Source organism: Monodon monoceros, unplaced genomic scaffold (genome assembly GCF_005190385.1).
Source record: "Monodon monoceros isolate NGI ecotype Baffin Bay Population unplaced genomic scaffold, NGI_Narwhal_1 Super_Scaffold_5, whole genome shotgun sequence".
In the NCBI taxonomy this organism is placed as follows: domain Eukaryota; kingdom Metazoa; phylum Chordata; class Mammalia; order Artiodactyla; family Monodontidae; genus Monodon; species Monodon monoceros.
Genome location: NW_021703782.1, coordinates 92766302 through 92784854, shown reverse-complemented (window position 1 = coordinate 92784854; position 18553 = coordinate 92766302). Strand labels below are relative to the sequence as shown.

General features: G+C 49.0%; 2 protein-coding genes across 10 annotated transcripts in view; one reads left to right on the top strand and one right to left on the bottom strand.

Moving 5' to 3' along the window:
* FKBP15 (FKBP prolyl isomerase 15) overlaps positions 1-7256 on the top strand; it is a 56093-nt gene extending 48837 nt beyond the window's left edge. For 2 of the 3 annotated variants that reach the window (XM_029201649.1, XM_029201648.1), the window contains exons 23-28: positions 114-266; positions 1238-1369; positions 1985-2092; positions 2405-3048; positions 4455-4551; positions 6009-6646. In XM_029201649.1, coding sequence (XP_029057482.1) covers positions 114-266; positions 1238-1369; positions 1985-2092; positions 2405-3048; positions 4455-4551; positions 6009-6086 — 1212 coding nt within the window. In that variant the 3' untranslated portion in view covers positions 6087-6646. Of the gene's footprint in view, positions 1-113; positions 267-1237; positions 1370-1984; positions 2093-2404; positions 3049-4454; positions 4552-6008; positions 6647-7168 lie in introns of those variants that run through there. The other variant, XR_003790655.1, reaches the window with a different exon arrangement.
* Positions 7257-7277: 21 nt separating this feature from the next.
* SLC31A2 (solute carrier family 31 member 2) lies at positions 7278-18305 on the bottom strand. 7 transcript variants are annotated; one of them, XM_029201647.1, is made up of 5 exons: positions 18223-18286; positions 16996-17180; positions 14343-14409; positions 11232-11421; positions 7278-10167 (listed from the first exon to the last, which is right to left on the bottom strand). In XM_029201647.1, exons 3-5 carry the CDS (start codon positions 14407-14409, stop codon positions 9999-10001), a joined length of 426 nt encoding a protein of 141 aa, XP_029057480.1. In that variant the 5' UTR covers positions 16996-17180; positions 18223-18286; the 3' UTR covers positions 7278-9998. The 7 variants fall into 7 exon arrangements, 6 of the variants coding, with proteins under 6 accessions (XP_029057480.1, XP_029057478.1, XP_029057479.1 ...); XM_029201645.1 differs by having other exon boundaries at positions 16996-17194; positions 18223-18282; XM_029201646.1 differs by lacking the exon at positions 18223-18286 and adding an exon at positions 15479-15529 and having other exon boundaries at positions 16996-18178.
* Between the last annotated feature and the right edge of the window lie 248 nt (positions 18306-18553).

Genomic DNA, 18553 nt, shown 5'->3' with positions numbered 1-18553 from the left:
TTGTTTCCTTGCTAAATCTGGGCTCTTAGCTTACTCTTTTTGCCTTGTTGAAGATGGGCTTCCTTAGATGTGACTAGACCCCCCAGCATACAGGTATTACTTTCTCTTGGCAGCTGTCTCTAGTACAGGCTGAGCTGCAGACCCAGTGGGAAGCCAAGTGTGAACAGCTGTTGGCCTCTGCCAAGAATGAACACCTGCAGCAGTACCAGGAGGCGTGTGCACAGAGAGATGCCAGGCAGCAGAAGCTGCTCTGTCTTGAGGAGAAGGTGGGTGTTTTCCCTGGACTTAGACAGCCTGGTTAATTTGAGGCAAACAGGTTGTTCAAGTCTTGCAGATCCTTTTGCACCTGAAAGATGTTAATAGCCTGAAAATAGAATCATACTTTCTCAGCTCTCCAGTTTATCAGTAATCTTTCACATACTCATTTGGGATGACAGGTCAGTGACCTAGAAAAAGCAGCATTCATGATCTGGACCATGTTTTCCATTATAATCTGATCCTTCATTTATTAAGCAAATATTTATTGAGTGCCAGTTGGGTTCCAGACACTGTGTTAGGGAAAGGAACTCTCTTCAAGAATCTCACAATCAAGGAAGGGAGACCGAGGAACAGAGATAAGCATTAAATGCTGTGAGACCCAGAAGAGGAAGTGCCTAGGGGAGCACGGCCAAGAAGGACAAGGAGCTTCAGCGAGGTGGGGAAGGCTGGGGGAGGCGGCAGAGGCTCTGGGCAGAGGCCCTGAGGTGGGCTGGAGCACAGGTGTGGTGGGATCATCTGGCATAAAAATGAGAGAGAGAGAGAGAGAGGGATGGCTTAGCGCCAAAGTCCTCATATCTGGAGATCAGTTTCTTAAAGTACCCAGTTGAAAAGAAGAAGGCAATCTTGTAGGTGAATAGGTTGCTTCTAACGTCCACTGTTCATATGTCTGTGTGACTAGGGTTATCAAACCCTGCCCCACCCCCGCCCCGCCTTTTTATTTTATTCTTGACCTGATGAGGAACAAGGCAAGTGACCTTGTTGGTAAAGAGGAGATGAAATCGTGAGTTGAGATTGAGTGATGAGGAAATGGAGTGCCCTGAGTCAGCAGGCCTGGGTGGGGGCGGAGGGTGTGGATGTCAGCAGACCGAACGAAGTGAGATTGACGCTTGAAGCTTAGGATGGTTCTTCTCCTCCTGGGTTTCCTGACCTTCACCTGGAAGTCCAGGTTCCAAGGCCACAGCCACAGTCTGTTTTGCAGTGTTTAGCCCTCCAGGCCCAAGTCACAGCCCTGACAGAGCAAAATGCACAGCACATCAAGGACCTGGAGAGCAAGTCCCAGATGTCTGGGGTTGAAGCTGCTGCTGCTGCTGCTGCTGACCCCTCAGAGAAGGTGAGCTGCTGATTTCGGAGAAGTGAGCCGTGTCATGTCAGGGGATTGAATGTACACATCAGGCGTTCAGAAAGAACTTTTGTTAGTTTGTTGTGTTGTTAGCTTTTTTCCTAACTTTATCAATCTCCCACTTACCTGACTTAAGTCACAGTTAACCCATTGGAATCTATCTCTTTGGTGGCAACCCCCAAAGGGCCTTATCCTGAGGTTTTGACAGATAAGGGAAATGTTTCTAAATCACAGGAGAGGAGTGGGAAGTGTGCCCAGCATCTTCTAGCCACTAATCCTCGTAGCCCATGACAGCTCTAGTGGTGGCCACGGTGGGAGGAAAGCATCAGTGAGTGGTCTTTGAGCAGTCTTGGGCACACAGGCCACAGCTTACCCATCCTTCATAGCCCTCCTCTCGAGTGCTGCTCATTATTTAACATTGTCCCCTCCACAGTGACAGCCTTAGGTGTCTCAGTCACTGACCAGCTGTGTCCCACTGTAGAGTTCTAAGAGGGTTTCATTTTAGCCTTCCAAACCTCTCTCTGGAAGTTACATGCATCCCTTAGTCGCTTGATTTTGGCAGTGTACACTTTGATACTGTTTTTCTCTCCTCATGTCGTCACTCAGGTCAAGAAGATCATGAACCAGGTGTTTCAGTCCTTGCGGGGAGAGTTTGAGCTGGAGGAGTCTTACAATGGCAGGAGCATTCTGGGGACCATCATGAACACTATCAAGGTACAGCTGGCTCTCGATTGTTTCATTGAGATGGGTATCTTGTTGCTCAAGTACCGTCTAAGGGGTCCTGCGTAAAAAAATGATTCAAGGCTGTTCATCAGTAACTAGGATGCCTGGAATGACTTACCTGCACAGGTACGGACAGCCTCCTTTGAGAGCGGGAAACAAAGTCATTTGAGCTGAAAAAAACTACCTGAAAAACAAAGTCACTTGAACTACATGACCAGTTGTGTTAATAGGAGAGCTAGGAGTGCCTAGGAGTGCCTCTGTTTCCAGTCAGTGATCCTCCCCTCTTTCTTGGCTTTTGAACAGATGGTGACTCTTCGGCTGTTAAACCAACACGAGCGAGAGAAGGGAGAGAGCAGCAATGAAGAAGAGGAAGAGGAAGAAGAAGAGGAGCGACCTCAGAGTGCTTCCGGACAGTCTCAGGCACCCTTGAACAGGGAGAGGCGGGAGCCCCCCATGGTGCCGTCAGAGCAGGTGGTCCAGGAAGCTGCCCCGCTGCCTCCTCAGGCCCTCCCCACTCCCCAGGATGATGCACAGAGAAGGGAAGGGGAGCCCTCGGAAGCAGAGGCGCGCTCAGAGATAAAAGAACCGGCTTGCCTCCCCTCCCGAAGAGCTCTGGGGCCCCCAACTTCAATTCCCCCTGCGCCTCCAGGCCCTGTGACTGTGGACTCTGCAGGTGAGGAGGCGCTGGCAGCCAGCCCATTGGGAGATGCCTGTGTCGGGGAGCAAGAAAGCTCCATGAGACTGCCCCTGACTTCAGACCCCGAGAAGGTGGACCCACTGGCTGTGGGGCCTGAAAGTCCAGGAGGAGAGCCTCAGGCTCCAGAGCTCCAGAAAGACGAGGATGGCACTAGCTCCGCTGCTCCCTCCCAGGAGCCGCACGGCACAGAGGCAGCGTCTGCGGCCGTAGGAGCAGTGCCTGGATCCGAACACCGTTCTCAGCATCCCAGGTGTGTCCCCTGGGCAGAGTTTCAGGAACAAGGCGGCTGCGTGTGGAGGTTGTCTCTGGTTTTTCCAGGGCTGGTGACTCATCCTCAGAGCCTGGCTGGCCGATTCGCTTACTCATTCATTCATTCATTCATTCATGCATGCATGCATGCATGTATTCGTAACAGGCTCTGTGGCAGGCACTGTGGTAGTGTGAGAGGCAAGGCAGAGTTCCTGAGCTGAGGAGCTTACAGTCTGGTGGAAAGACAGACAGACTCTTACACAGTTCAGCTCGAACAGCGCAGGGGTTAAGGGTGCTGACCCTCTGTGTGTAACTTTACAGTTGTCTCATCCCCAGATTCAGCCAACTGTGGGTCGTGTAATACTTTAGTACATATTCATTGAAAAAAGTCTACATATAAGTGGGCCTGCGCAGTTCAAACCTGTATTCTTCAAGGGTCAACTGTATGTTATAAATGCATGACAAATGCTTCATAAAAAAAAAAAACAGGGTGTCTAATAGAGAATAAAGGGAGAGTTATTCTGCATTAGACAGAATGATAAGAAGGGCTTATTCTACTTTAGATAGAGTGATTAGAAGGAATTATTCTACTTTAGGTAGAGTGATTAGGGAAGGATTCTGAGAAGGTAACCTTGAAGCTGAGACCTGAAGGATGGATAGAAGCCTTTCCTGCCAAGAGTGGGAAGAAGCATTTGCAGAAAGCAAGAACAGCACGTGCAAGGCCCTGCGGTAGGAGGGACATGACACAATCAAGGAAGAAGGCACAGTGAGTGGGAGGAGAGTGGTGTTATGCTGAGGTTGGAAAACTCAGTAGGAGCCAAGTCATGTGAGATTTTGTTGTCACTGTTAGAAGTTTGGACTTTAAGTGCAGTGAAAAGCTATTAAAGGGATTTAAGCAGAAGGGTGCCATGGTCTGATTTACCGGCTTTAAAAGATCGCTCTGGAGACTTCCCTGGTGGTGCAGTGGTTAAGAATCCACCTGCCAGTGCAGGGGACAGTTTCGAGCCCTGGTCCAGGAAGATCCCACATGCCACGGAGCAACTAAGCCCGAGAGCCACAACCACTGAGCCCGCATGCCACAACTACTGAAGCCCACACGCCTAAAGCCTGTGCTCTGCAGCAAGAGAAGCCACCCCAATGAGAAGCCTGCATGCAGCAGCGAAAACCCACTGCAGCCAAAAATAAAAAATATAAATAAATAAATCTATTTTAAAAATTATTAAAAAAAAAAATCGCTCTGTAGGTTATGGAGGGAGTCAAGAGTGCTGGGAGGCCAGTGTGGAGAGGGAGGAATTCCTGGGTGATTACCCCAGGATTCTGTTGGATTCTTAACCCAGAGCCTGTGGGCATTGTGGCCTGGAGCAGAAACATTTTCCTATGACTTGATTTTCCTGATTTTTCTTTCAGTCTCTCTGAGGATGAAGAGGATGAACTGTTTAAAGGGACAACTCTGAAAGTCCCCAGGCCCGAAGCACAGGCTGAGGAGGAGGATGAAGACGAGGTGGTAAGGAAGTCCCCGGCGCTGCCGAGTCCTCACACTGCTCCCTGGGGGCCCTTCCCTGCTGGCTGTGAGAAGAGGAATGGAGTCTGTTGGTGGCCCTCTCCCTGGGCTCTGTGCTCAGGGCCCTGTGGGAGCAGGCTTGGGGTTGGGAGGGGGCAGCTCTGTAAGCATGGTGGGGATGGTCAGATACCACTTTATTCTTGACAAAGGACCACAGTCTCCATTCATGCAGCAGTGGTTTCTACTTTAAGTAAAGAAAGTCGGGCTGCTTCGTCCTGTACTAGAGTGCTAAAGCCTCAGGTTTCCTCAGCTCTGCTAAGGGATTATATTTTAGAATTGGAAAGGACTTTGATGATCTTCTTGTCTGGCATCCTCATTCATAAACAGACTGAGGCTCAGAAGGATGATTTACCTAAAGCCAAGAGTGCGTTAATGGCAGAGCTAGGACTACAACCCCAGGCTCCTACTAAGACCACCTGTTCCTAAGCATTTCCTGCTTCATCAGCCTGCTTTCCAATCAGCTGCCTTGTTTTGTCACAACATCCCTGGGCAGAAAACGGGTTAAGCCCTGATAGCGTAGCCTCACTTCTCGGGAACTACTCTGGCCCATGATCAGTCTTCACGGGACCATCCAAAGGGAAGGCCACCAGAGCAGAAGGTACCTTAGTAGAGGACACTCAGTGTGCCTTCTCCAGCATCAATCCCCGCTGCCCTATGGGACCTGTTCCCTGCCAATCCGGAAGAAGAAGGCCAGGGGCTCAAGCCATGAGAAGAGAGGAGAGTTTCCTCGGAGGCCCGTTAATCCCCCTTATCCTCCTACCTGATTGGAGGGTGTGAGGGAGGGAGGGAGACTAGGGCTAGGAGGCTGTGGCCCTGGGTTCCTGGGGTTTCTTCATCTCGGGATTCTCCACTTGGTCATGTGGCCAAGCCTCTGAACTCGACTCTCTCTCAGATGGTGGGGCCGCGTCCAGAGCCAGACAGACCGCCTCAGGCCACAGCGTCATTTTTTCAAATGTGATTGTATTCTTCCCTGCTTCCCTTCATCCTCCTGCATCCTCTTCCCTGAGGGTTGCTCTGCTTCTCTGTTCCTTCATCCGACTCCCACTTTGCCCTTCAACCCTTCCTTTCTGACACGAAATGTGTAAGTTACCACATGAGAGGAAACCTGTCCAATCAGTACACGTTTCTCAAATAAATGACAAAATTAGCCAAACAAAGTTGGTCTTCTTGTCTCTGTGTTGAAAGATTGCCTCCCTTCTCTGACTGCTTGTCTCAGCTTTTCTGGAAGCCTAGGGTTTGCTGGCCTCAGGGTTAGTCCTTTCAGTAAAACCCTAACCAGCAACCTCCTTTCCAACCTGGAGCCGGGAACAGATGCTGGTCACTTCACCTTGCCCAGGCGGGAAGTCCATCTGGTGGTGCAGGGACAATTGAGGACTGACTGCTCTTTCCTGTTTTGTCAGAGCATGAAGGGACGCCCGCCCCCAACACCCCTTTTTGGAGATGATGACGATGACGAGGACATTGACTGGCTGGGATGAAGACCCAGGAAACTGGTGCAAAGGTTTCTCTACCAACCTTTCCCTAAGCATGATTTTGCACATCCAGCCCTGGGTCTAGGCGAGCCACAGGGTGAGGTGAAGGTGAGCATCCTGAGGACAGTAGTTCAGATATCTGAGTTAGCCAATTTCTGAGCCCCCGCCTGGCCAGGTGAAGCCCAGTGTGAACCTGTCTTCAGAACGCTGGGGTGGTCAGCAGCCCGCCATGGTCCTGCCTCAGAGTCCCCCATGGAAGAAGGGCTGGGGGGCTCCCTTTCAGCCAGTCCCTACAAGAGTCCTGCCCGCTCCCAAGCTTTTTATTCTCTGAACTCTCAGACTGATCTGCCTCTCATACTCAACTGTGTCCCAGCAACAAGACTGTCACCTGGGGTTAGGTCTCCCTGGTAGAACCGAGGGTGGAGTATACCATCTAAACCCGGTTCAGTTAACAGCCTTGCCTGCAGTCCTGGGACATATATCTTTTCTCTGCCTTAAAGCTGATATGAGAGGTCAATGAATATTTGAAATTAACAAAACTAAAATAAATGTTTGCAATGAAACTTGACTCAGGGTGAAATCGAATTTGCTTCTGAGGGCAGTCTGTGCTCTCTGGGAATCTAAGGGTAGGAGCTGTAACAGATCTGGGTTGGTTAACATGCATGAAAGCATTGTGACATGTTCCCTTTTGTACTTAACCCTGGAACTTTTAGGCTTTCAAAGAAGGTCACCACTCTGCTATCCCAGCTCATCCCAGCTACTTTAAGGCTCAGGGCAGCAGGGTTGTCTGAGGACCAGTCCTGTCATCCACTGGCTCCTGCAGGTGTAGTCCTACACCCTAGGAAGCCATGCAGAGAAGGTGGGAGGGTCCCTGTGTTCTCTTGTCATCCATGATGGCACCTGAGAGATTGAGTCTTCACTTTGAGAGCACCTTCCATTCCCTCTGAGTTTAGGCCCAGGACTAATGTAGGGAACACTGAGAAAATATCTGTGGTCATTTTACTTATTCCAGGATTTTCTAAAAACCATGCAGCCAGTCTTCAAAAAGTAGAATAATTTTTGTTTGTTTTTGTTTTTTTTTTTTGCAGTACGCGGGCCTCTCACCGCTATGGCCTCTCCCGTTGCGGAGCACAGGCTCCGGATGCGCAGGCTCAGCAGCCATGGTTCACAGGCCCAGCCGCTCCGCGGCACGTGGGATCTTCCCGGACCGGGGCACGAACCCGTGTCCCCTGCATCGGCAGGCGGACTCTCAACCACTGCGCCACAAGGGAAGCCCAAAAAGTAGAATAATTTTAATAAAAATGTTCCCTGATTTTAAATGTTTATAAGATAGGAACCTGAATTCCACTCCATCTGACCTGACATCATCCTTTTTGATGACAGCTTTAAGTGTGTCTCCCATTTGTGGGCCTGGGAGGCAGTAAAAACTACCATTTACTAAACTTTGTTGTTCAACAAATAGGCATTGTTGTGGAGTACTTTACCCAGACTGTCTCACCCCCAGCAACCCTTGCAGGAGACACTGTTGTCCTTGTTTTATAGAGGAGAGACTGAGGCTTAGAGAGGTAAAGTAACCTGTCCAAAGTTACATAGCTAGTAAGCAGCAGAACAAGAATTCAAATCCTGGTCATTGGATTCCGGAGCCAGGGCTCTTGGCCACCCCAGCAGCATTCATCTTGGGTTGAGGGAGGAGGGCAGTGATGTTTGTCAGAAATACACACTCAGCCTCAACCCTCATCTGAGTTGATGAACAGACTCCAGGCCAGGCTGCCTGGCTCTGCATCCTAGCTCTGCCACTTATTAGCTGGGTGACTTTATTTAACTTCTGTGTGCCTAAGCTTCCTCATCTGTAAGACAAGGACAGAAATAGTTTCTACCTTATTGTGGGGATTAAATGAGTTAATATTGTAAAGTGCTTAGAACACTGCCTGGCACATAATACGCACTATATAGGTGTTTGTTAAATTAAAAAAAAAACCAAGTAGAGAAAATACCACCTTTTGTGATTTGGCTCTGAAGAACGTTGACTGTGCCTGCTTAACTTGGCCATATAGTCCATTTCTCTAGAGCATAGATTTTTTTTTAAAAAGCCCTTCATGCTGTGAAAGCCTCAGATGCATTACCACATTTAAAGAGACTATCAGGGACTTTCCTGGTGGTGCAGCTGTTAAGACTCCGCCTGCCAACGCAGGGAACGTGGGTTTGAGCCCTGGTCCAGGAAGATGCCACATGTCGCAGAGCAACTAAGTGCGTGTGCAACTACTGAAGCCCGCATGCCTAGAGCCTGTGCTCTGCAACAAGAGAAGCCACCGCAACTAGAGAAAGCCAGCACACAGCAACAAAGACCCAACGCAGCCAAAAATAAATAATTTTATTTTAAAAAAAAAAGAGACTCGAACTGAAGAGGTTGCTGGTCACCCACCTATGGAGAGTCTTATCTCAGCAGTGCCCGAGGGCAGGGGTGGAGCCTTAGCTGGTCAGGACACATAAGTGGATGCTGGAGCCTCCATCAGCAAGACAAGAAATCTTATACTTGTTGTGACGCTGAGCAGCTTTCTAACTCTGCTAATGTGGGGAGAATGCACTGACTGATCAATACTGAAGGCGTCACGTGCTATACTTTGTTACAGCTATTTCTTACTGTAAATTTTTAAAAGTGGTTTTGATATATTTTCGCTTCTGCCCTCAGGGAGAGAAGGTGCTAATAATTGTGCTGACACGGGTGTTTATAGTCCATGTGACATTTTTCTCATAGCAGGTTCACCATCCATGTCTGTTACACGCACAAAAGAATGGTTTGTTGACTAGACTGGCATTGGGGGTGTCTGCCTGAGGGAATGGTGTTTCAGGGCTGGGTTTCGCTGAGCAGAGTTGTCCTCTTAGCAGACAGACAGACTCAGTCTTTGCACAGCCCTACTGCCAGCACTACCAGCCCACTGGCCCCCCCTCAGCTCCTGCAGTTGTTATCAGGGTTACATGAGCTTGCTGTGTGAATGAGGAGAAACACAAAAACAGTCACAGACTATTTAAAAATATATATTTATTAAAATATATTTCTTTTTAAATTCTCAAAGCTTCAGACCATCTTTCATCTAGCCCACGAGGTACTTGAATGTAGACATTACAGTATACAGCAGTGATTTTCTCTCCCTGGGTCTGTTCTTTCCTTTCCTTGAAAGTGAGAAGGTTCACATATCTGAAGAGCCCCACCTAGCTCTACTAGTGCAATGCGCTGGTCTGGCTGCTTATTGCATCTTCAGTCAGCACCCCCTGTGGCTTACTCGGTATTTTAAATGGATGAGTCGTGTTTCCCTACCAGATCATTATGGGTGAGCAGTAAGTAATAAATAAAGAACATTTGAATTGAATATTATTCAGTGCAGTTCTTGGTTTTGCATAGAAGGAGGATCAGGATAAGAGGGGGGAATTAAGGCCATGAAGAGCTCCCTGACACCTAAAGCCATTAAAGTATCATCTTCCTGCAGGCAGTGCTGTCTGATGGGAGGAGCTCACTCTATTTGGAGGATAGGTCAAAGCCTTGCTGACAGTCCTGCTTTTCTGCCTTTAGTCTGCTGTCACTCCCCCCCCCCCCCAAGAAAGGGAAACAGGTCCTCCAGATGCTGCCATCATCATGAAATCTGCCCCCCGGGTTCTGGTCTCTCCGTCCACCCTCTGGTCACAGCACCCTTCTTAAGGCACAGAAACACTATGCTTGGGCCCTCTGCAGCCTGGCTGAGGAGCTACAGTGGCCTCAACTCCAGGGAGCAAGTGCTGGCTTCAGCTGAAAGTTTCCAGGAGCTGGGGATGCCGTGAGAACAGCCAACAGAAGAAAAAGGAGACGTGGGGCTGGAAGTTCAATGTCTGGAAGGAGGGGCCCCAGCTCTCTCCAGCCCCCAGAGCCTGCACAGCTGTCACCAGCTAAGTCATGCTGAGAAGTGGATAGGCTAGGTAGTAGCCCACACCTGAGCCCAGGACCACGCCGAAGAAAATCCAGGTGTTGTAGGACATAACAGCCAGCATCATGAAGTAGCCGATGACCACCTGAGCGACATGAAGTAGAGACTGGCTGAAGTGACACAAGAACCACCTGGATAAAAAGGAGAGCCAAGTTAATGTTGGTAATGAGCTGGAAGCTAGGAGTTGGTGTCAGGGAGTAGAAAGAGCAACTGAGTTACAGGACTAGCTTATTTATAATTTGTATGCTCAACCCAGGAGAGATTTCTTTTTAAAGAGACATATCAGAAAACAGTGATTGAGAGGGGAAGAGGGACCTGTTTAAGGAGTTTAGGATAATCACTTCTCCACCACATTTAGCTCTGAGCTTCCTGGTATCCAGGGCAAAAAGGAAAAATGAGATGTAATCTGTCACATCTGACAAGGGATAATACAAAATCATCAGTAAGGCAGATTTTTTTTTTCCTGAATCTACTGTGAGACGCAGTATTACAATGGAAAGAGCATGGACTTTGTTGACAGATTAATTCCTAGCTCTGCCACTTACTAACTGTGGCTTAGCACAAATGTCTTAACCTATTTGAACTTAAATTTCCTCATCAGTAAAACAGGTAAGAAAATACGTCCCTTGCAGCAGGGTTGTGACTATTTGAGGCACTCATGTAAGAAACAGGCAGGCCCGTTAAGCACAGCTGGAGCTGCAGAGAGGGCAGAAGGGGGTTCCTAAGTGGCTGTCCTATCAGAACAGGAAGGGAAGAAAGGAGAGAGAGGCCACCCCCACCTCCACCACCAAGCTGGATACGTTGCTGACAGCAATTCTTATTTGTGTGGGGACAGCCACAGGTCCCATCTTGGGTTTGGAAGCCTTAGTGACCTAAGGAAGCCTGCTGAGATTTGGGGGAGGGCTGGGTGGACACCCCTGTTGCTAGACTGAGGCCTGCACCAGAGTCCTGAAGATTGGAGCCTCCCACGTGGCTGTTCAGAGAGCTCCAGCCTGGGCATTAGGAGACCTGGGCTCTAGCTCACATCACTACTTACTAACCGTAAGCACTTAAGCAAGTCCTGGTCCTTCCCTGGGCCTCAATTTCCTTTCTGGGAAGTGGGGCTAGGTGTCCTGTGGGCCCAGGATAGCTCTCAGGGTGAATGTGAGGACTCTGCCTTCCCCCCTCCCAACCCCCGCCGTCCCGAGCCTGTTACCTGAGGCGGGTTCTGCTGACTTGGGGGGAGTCTGAGCTTGAAGAATTCTGGTCTGTCTCTTCAATGAGCTGCTGGCTGGTGGAGATGGACAGGCTTGTCAGGGCCTGGTGGAGCAGCCTGGCTTTGCCAACCTTGATGCCTTCATACAACACAGCCAGGAGCAAGACGACCAATACCGAAAGGGCCACGCCTGTCAAAGGAGGCTGGGTTACAGAGGCCCAGCCAGGCAAGCACTGCTCCTCTTCTGGCAGCTTCCCCAGGGAACTGGCACAGGAGGCAAAAGGGTACCTCCCCCAGCCACTGTGAATCCATTCCTTCTCCCTCCCTCTCTCATCTTCTTCCCCACCCTTGCTGGGCTCAGAACTTCCTGTCGCTTTCCCCCTCCAGCCCTTTCTTGATGGGGGTGGCCTACTGGAGTGTGGCTTTGAGATCACGAAGGGAAGCTGCCCGGCAAAGCCGGGGCCGGGGCCGGCGGGGGGGGGGGGGGATGCGCGGATCGGCGGGAGCATGGTGAGGGGCTTGGTGGGGGGAGAAGCCATCTGTGCCCCACTGCTCCAGCTGCGCCCCAGCAGGCAGCCCAAGTCTCTGTGCTGACTTCTTGTTAAGGAAGAAGCATGTATAGCAAGTTCCTGTTTACGTGTGCATATACAGAAAAGTCTGGAAGGAAGGAGATACAATGAAGGAGTCATAATTAGCAAATTAGGATACAGTTTTTTATTTTCTGTTCACCGAATTTCCCTAAGTTTCTACTGTGTACTACTTTTGTAATAGTGGGAAGAAACCAGCTATTTTACAGAAAACATTAAGTGCTTACTAGAACTGCTGTGTAAAATTAACTGCTAATTGCTACTTCTCTTTTACAAGTGGAGGGATACTAAGTGGTCCAGCTATAGTATTCTGGGGGGCCTCCAGGAGGAAGTCATCTGCAAAAGATGCAGGTTTTTGAAATATAAAATTACAAGTAATTGCATGCACATGGTACAAATTCAAACAGTACAAAAGGGTATACAGTGAAAAGTAAGTATTCTTCCCAGCCTAGTCTCCCAAAACTCCAATGCCCCTGTCTAAAGCGGCCTCTGTGTACATAGCTTTCCAGGGATACTCAATGTATATATAAACCTCTGTCTAAATGACAGCACCCTATCCGTGCATACTCTTCAGCACCTGACATTGTCATCCAACTGTACATCGTGCATGAGTTCCCCTTATTTCACACAGATCTCCCTTATTCTCTGGCTTCGTAACACCTGTGATAGATTAGATTCTCCAAAGATGGCTACCTCACTGTATCTCACCCCACATGTTCATCTTACAATGTCAACACTCCCGCCATCAAGTGCTATGGTTGGTCCACGTTCCCTCCCCTTTAGCCTGAGAAGACCTCTGTGACTGCCTCAAGCAGTAAAGGTGGAAGTGATGTTCTCTGATTTCCAAGGCTAGGTCTTAAAAACTAGGCATGAGTTTTTGTGGGGTTTTTTTTGTTTTTTTTACCTTGTTCTCTTTCTTTTCTTCCCCCTACCTTTTTCTCTCGGGACACTCATTCACTCTTGGAACCTAGCCGCCCTGCCACAAGGACCTCAGCTAACAACACCTGCTGAGAGTCCCAGCTTAAAACCAGCACCAATCAGTAGACATGAGAGTAAGTCTTCAAGATGACTCCAGTTCCAGCCACTGTCTGATTATACCTGCGTGAGAGACTTTGAGTGAGGCCTGCTTAGCTGAGCCCAGTCAACTCAGAACCTTGAGAAAGAATAAAATGGCTGCTGTTGTTTTAAGCCACTAGGTCTACCCCACAGTAGATTACTGGAGTGGTAACACATTGTAGGGAGGGCCATAGTTTATTTGATCAGTACCTGCAATGATGGACACTTGGGCTGCTTCCAGTCTATTTTTATTTATTTTATTTTTTTGAAGGTACTCAACAAAATGTATTGAATGAATAAATTAAGAACTAAGAATTGACACTTCCAAAACACTGCAGTCTTTAAAATTGTTTGAAATGGACCTCAGCTGTGTAGAACTGGATAATTCATAATCTTTGCCTTTGCCACTATCATCACTGATGTAAGAACAGCCCTCTTGTAGTCACTTGTATTTTACAATCTGCCTAGCAAGCTACAGTTAACAAAATCACATGTACTATTTCAAAATAACTTTTGAGAAACATGTATTATTTCTATCAACAGATGTAATAACAGACTTCAATGCACTAAGTAACTGAATAAAGCTACTCAGCTAGGAAATAACATATCCTACTCCGTTTCTAATGCCTGTGTTCCTTCTACTAATGTTACAATGCCTTTCATAGTCCATTCCCAGGTTTTAGAGATCCTGGTAGGTGGCTGATGTGTATTGAATATCGTGATCCATGCAATTTCCATCCATAGGTTGCCAGCAGAGATTATAAAACCAGAAAGTAAAAATGGCGACACGTGGAAGAACACAAATATGAATTGGGTCTAAAGGTATATAGGAGGAGAAAGTAGAAAGAGCTAGAAAGAGCTAGAAGGATTGGAGAGAATGGGCAAATGGGAGATGTGGGCTCCTAACAAGAGATAACTGGATCATGGGAGTGAAAGCTCTCATCTCACCAGTCTATTTTTTAAATGCAAGTACTTAAGTGGAAATATAAGTCCATCATGAATCAGTGCCCGACTCTGCCTTTTCAAGTTAAAGGAATACTCTTCTCATCTGAGGTCAACAGCTGCAGCAGCTGCTCTGGGCTTCTGCTCTGATGCTGGACAGTGAACCCTGTATAAAGGAGGGGCTAAGAGGTAACAAGAGGCTTTGATCTAGTTCTGGCTCTGATGCTTACTTACTCTGTGTGACCCTGGACGAGTCTTTTCCCCTCTCTGGGCTTCAGTCCCCTCCCCTGTAATAGAGGGGAAAGCTGCACCTCCTAGCCTCTCTCTGGGCCTTTGTGAGCATCAGTGAGATAACAGAGCCCTTTGCAATCTGAAGGGCAGTGGTTCCAAATGGAATTATAAATGCAAAGTTCCCGCTCAGTGTTTATGCAAGAGGAGTCAGGATTGCTAAAATGTCCACCGAGAATAACAATAACGAAAACCCAGGTTCCCACTGCCTGGAGGTACAAGGCTTCCCAATTCTTACCTGCAGGACTGTGGACACTCCAGAAATCAAAGAGAAGCACTACCTCATCTGAGAAGATGAAATGCATCTGAAAGAGAAGGGACTGCATCACAGGGGGCTTTGGGCAGTGGAAACTGTGTTTCCTAATGCTCTCCACCAACCTCTTGTAAAGGCCCAGGAAAATGAGGTCACTGGACTTAAGTGCTGGAAGGGCCATTAGGGGTCATCAGGGCCAAATGAGGCCAGACAAGGCAGGGACTTGCCCAGGGTCACCCACCCACAGTGGGTCAGCAGTACAGCTATAGTTGAGCTGGCCCTGTTCCAGGTAGAAGTAAGGTGTTGGTGGGGAGTTGCCCATCCTCACTGGGCCAATTGGGTCACAGTGCTCTCAGGTCATGCTGAGATGACTCCCCTGTGCCCTCCAAAGCCAATGGGAGAAGCACTAGACTGAGGAATGACTATCTCTTCTTACCCCCTGGGCCCCAGCTCTTCTGCTCCAGCAGTGTTTATCATGAAAGGGCCCAGGGACAGCTGTCTTCAGTCTGTACCGCCCACCTGTTGGCTTGAAATTCACTAAACATTTGCTGAGCCCAATTGTGTGCCCAACATTATGGACAAAGGTTAATGTCTCTGCCCTTGATGAACGCACAGTCTTATAGAAAGAATGAAGGTAGAAGCAATGCGCGCACAGCATCTGTCTGAAGGCTCTTCTCGAAAAGCAGCTGGTCCACCCTGTGTTCAGGGTGGCATCAAGGGCTTTTCATATATTATCTCATTTCACCATAGTCTTCTGTGTGACAGGGCCAATTAGATCCAGCTTACAGGAAGGAAAATGGGGAACCAGGCTCTGAAAAGTTAAGTAATTTGCTGAAGGTCACAAAGCTAACAAGTTGGCAGAACTGGGATTCAAACTCGAGCCTAGTTAGATGCCGAAGCCCTATCCATCTATGCTGCCTCTCAATGACCAAGAAAGGAGAACAAGATGGGAACTGAATGGTGATTCTAAATGCCCGTACCAGGCTTAATGACTATGTTTGGCAAGGTTAAAGCCAGAGAGATCAATCAGTTCACCCTCTCAAGGAACAGAAGTTTCCCTCTTGTCACAACGTAAGACCTCAGCCAGCAGAAGCAGCTCTAGAAACACTGTCAGTGCTCACCCAGCTGAGGAGATCCTGGCTGAGTTGGGGTCAGTTGGTGGAAGCCTTTGCCTTCAAAGACAATGGCCAAATATTAGAATCCTCAAACGCCAGAGCTAGAAGTGTCCTCAGAAAGTTGTTTTTTTTAAAATTGAGATATAATTGACAAATAACATATTAGTTTCAGGTGTACAACATGATTCGATATATGTATATATTGCAAAATGATCACCACAAGAAGTCTAGTTAACATCCATCAAGACAGTTACAATTTTTCTTTCTTGTGATGAAAACTTTGAAGATCTACTCTCAGCAACTTTCAAATATACAGTATTATTAACTAGTCACCATGGTGTTACATTACATCTCCAGGACTTAATTATTTTCTCAGAGAATTTTTAGTCCCCTGGTTTTCACTTTTTTTCCACGGGACACCAGCAAATAAAATCTTCCTTGTAACTCCACTATATAAAACGCAGGGCTCTGGGTGAAGAGGGGAGAGACATGGGAGCTCTGCTGAAATTCAGTGTGGAAAACATTGATCTAGTCCAATTCTAGTCCCTTTCTAACCCCTTCTCATTTGCAGATGGGGAAAAGGAGTCCCAATAGGGGAATGGATTTGTCCGAGACCTCATAAGACGAAAATGGAAACCTAGGCAGTCTTTTAAAAGTCATGTTGAATAATTTTAAAATAAAAGTAGCTTTTTATCTCCCTAGTATGAAAGTGATACTGGCTCAATGTAGAAAGCTGAAACAATACCAAAAAGAAAGTAAAACTCATTTTGAGTCCTACTACCCAGGGACATCCTGTGTTAAGATTTCAAAGAGAATATCAGTTGAGGTGGCAAAATGTTCACAAAAGATTAATATGCAAAAACAAACGGGTACAAATAATCCTGTGAAATTCCATTTATACTGGAGGTGCGCTCATTCAATTTCAGAAGCCTCTGGCACCATCTCTGCAGGTGGGGTGGAGGGAGGTGTGGCGCCTAAAGGCGCCTACCCCTTCTCTGAGTTCATGTGATAAAGCAGTTGGCATGACTGGAATGTCCCCTGTGGCTAATTAATCAGAGAGGTTCCAGAACTGGGTTCCTTCTGTCATCCTTGGGCCTGAGCCAGCTATCTCTGGGGCCCCAAACAGTTTTTGCAATAGACCTGAACACCCACCAAACAGTACAATTAATTCAATCAATAAGCATTGCTGTGCTGGGGCTGCAGGTGCTGGAGATAGAGAAATGAGACAAGTCCTTGGCCCCCAAGGAGCTAGCATCTGTTAGGGGAGAGGGAGTGAACAGATATTACAACGGGGTGTATGTATTCAGCAAGGGAGAGAGGCACAGGGGAGCCAGCTGGGGTACTGGGGATGAAGACCCCTGGGGGACACCTAACCCATCCAGTGAGGCAGGTGGCTAGGACATCTTCTGAAGCAGGAGGCAGCTAGGGGAAGATGGACAGTCCAGTATTTCCAAGCTGAAAGTGTCCATACAGAGTGTCCACCCCACTGGGGAGTAAGGAGCCAGGGAGGGACAAAGACTCACCTCTCTTGCCTTTTCACAGCAGACAAAGATTCAAATCAGCACACCCTGACTTGGAGCTGCAGTTTTCAGTTAAACAGTCCCGTGGTCAGATATGCAAGGGGCGGGCCTCTCATCCTGTTTCACTGCTTAGGATAAATCCGGGCCTCCAGTAGCTGAGTTATCTGCGCCTTGTTCAGGGCCCCACCCTGCTAGGGAGGGACTGTGGTGAAGAAGAGAGCAATCATGGGACTTGCTTTCTTCTTTATTTTCTCATTTCGGGTTACTTACACTTTTGCCCTCAGTTATAACCCGAAGAGTTTAGGGGAAGATTAAGGTCGCTGTCCTGCCGCTGACTGGGGATTTTTTTTTTTTTTTTTTAATTTGGCCGCGCAGAGTGGCCTGTGGGATCTCAGTTCCCCGGCCAGGGACGGAACCCACGTCCTCCGCATTGGAAGCGCAGAGTTTCAACCACTGGACCACCAGGGAAGTCCCTGGGTAACTTTTCACATAAGCTCTTCCCATCCGTTTCCCGGCAGGACCGGCAGGAGGTGGGTGTGTGTGCGTTTGACTAAATGACGTGCACTGGCTTCCTGAATCTTCAATTCTACGACATTCTTCATGGGATGAAGAAAATTGCGTATATGATTTATTCAAAGACCAAAGAGGTTTGCAAGCTGTCATTCTCTCCAGCCCAGGTGAACTCTACCAAGAAAACTAGTTTATCTGAAACGCTATTTCTAACCCAAGTGTAGGGAAGATGGAAAGTAGCTGGCTCTGGTTTTTTTTTTCCCCAAAAGAATCAGACCACGAATTTGCCAAGACAGGGAACCGGCCCGGGGGTGTGTGCGCGCCCGGCCTCAGGCTGAAATGCTCCGGGCATTCCCTCTTCGTGGGAGCCTTCCCAGAATCTCTCCCAAGTCACTGCGCCCAGAGCTGGGGACCCTCAACTCCGTCTTCACCCACCGCGCCCCGACCCTCAGCTGCCCCACAGCTGCGCGTAATGACTGCTTGTCGAGCCGGACTGACTCCCAGCAGGAGGGATAAAAAGAAACCCCAAAGACGCGGCCGGCTCTGCCTCTCGCGTGCCCCCAGCCCTGTTCCCGCGGTTGACAAGGCTGCCAACACACCCCCTCACCGGCCCTCGGCCAGGGGCGGCGGGCACCTCGGGATGCCAGAGGTCGGCTGCTCCTGGGACACCGCCCCAGCGCCCACCCCGCGTCCGCTCCTCTCGGCGGCGCCCGGACTCACCGCCATGGTGAGCAGGCTGGGCGGCCAGGCGCCGGGGCCGCGTCTGCTCGCTCCGGTCTCTGGGCTCCAAGTCCCGCCCGCAACCGCCGGGATCGCAGCAGAGGCCGCGCGGTCACGTGGTCGGGGCGAGGCGCGCGCGGGCGCCTGGGAGTTGTGGTCCCCACGGCGCGCCCCACTCAGCACGTCCTCGGGCGCACCCACGTGCCGGACCCCCTGCCGAGCCCCAGGTCCCAAGCCAAGCGGGTCGCTGGGCCAGAGCCACCAGCACAGCGGACTCCCTCCTGCCTTCCGTTTGGCCCCTTTCTGTTTTGCACTTGACTTCGCAATTATC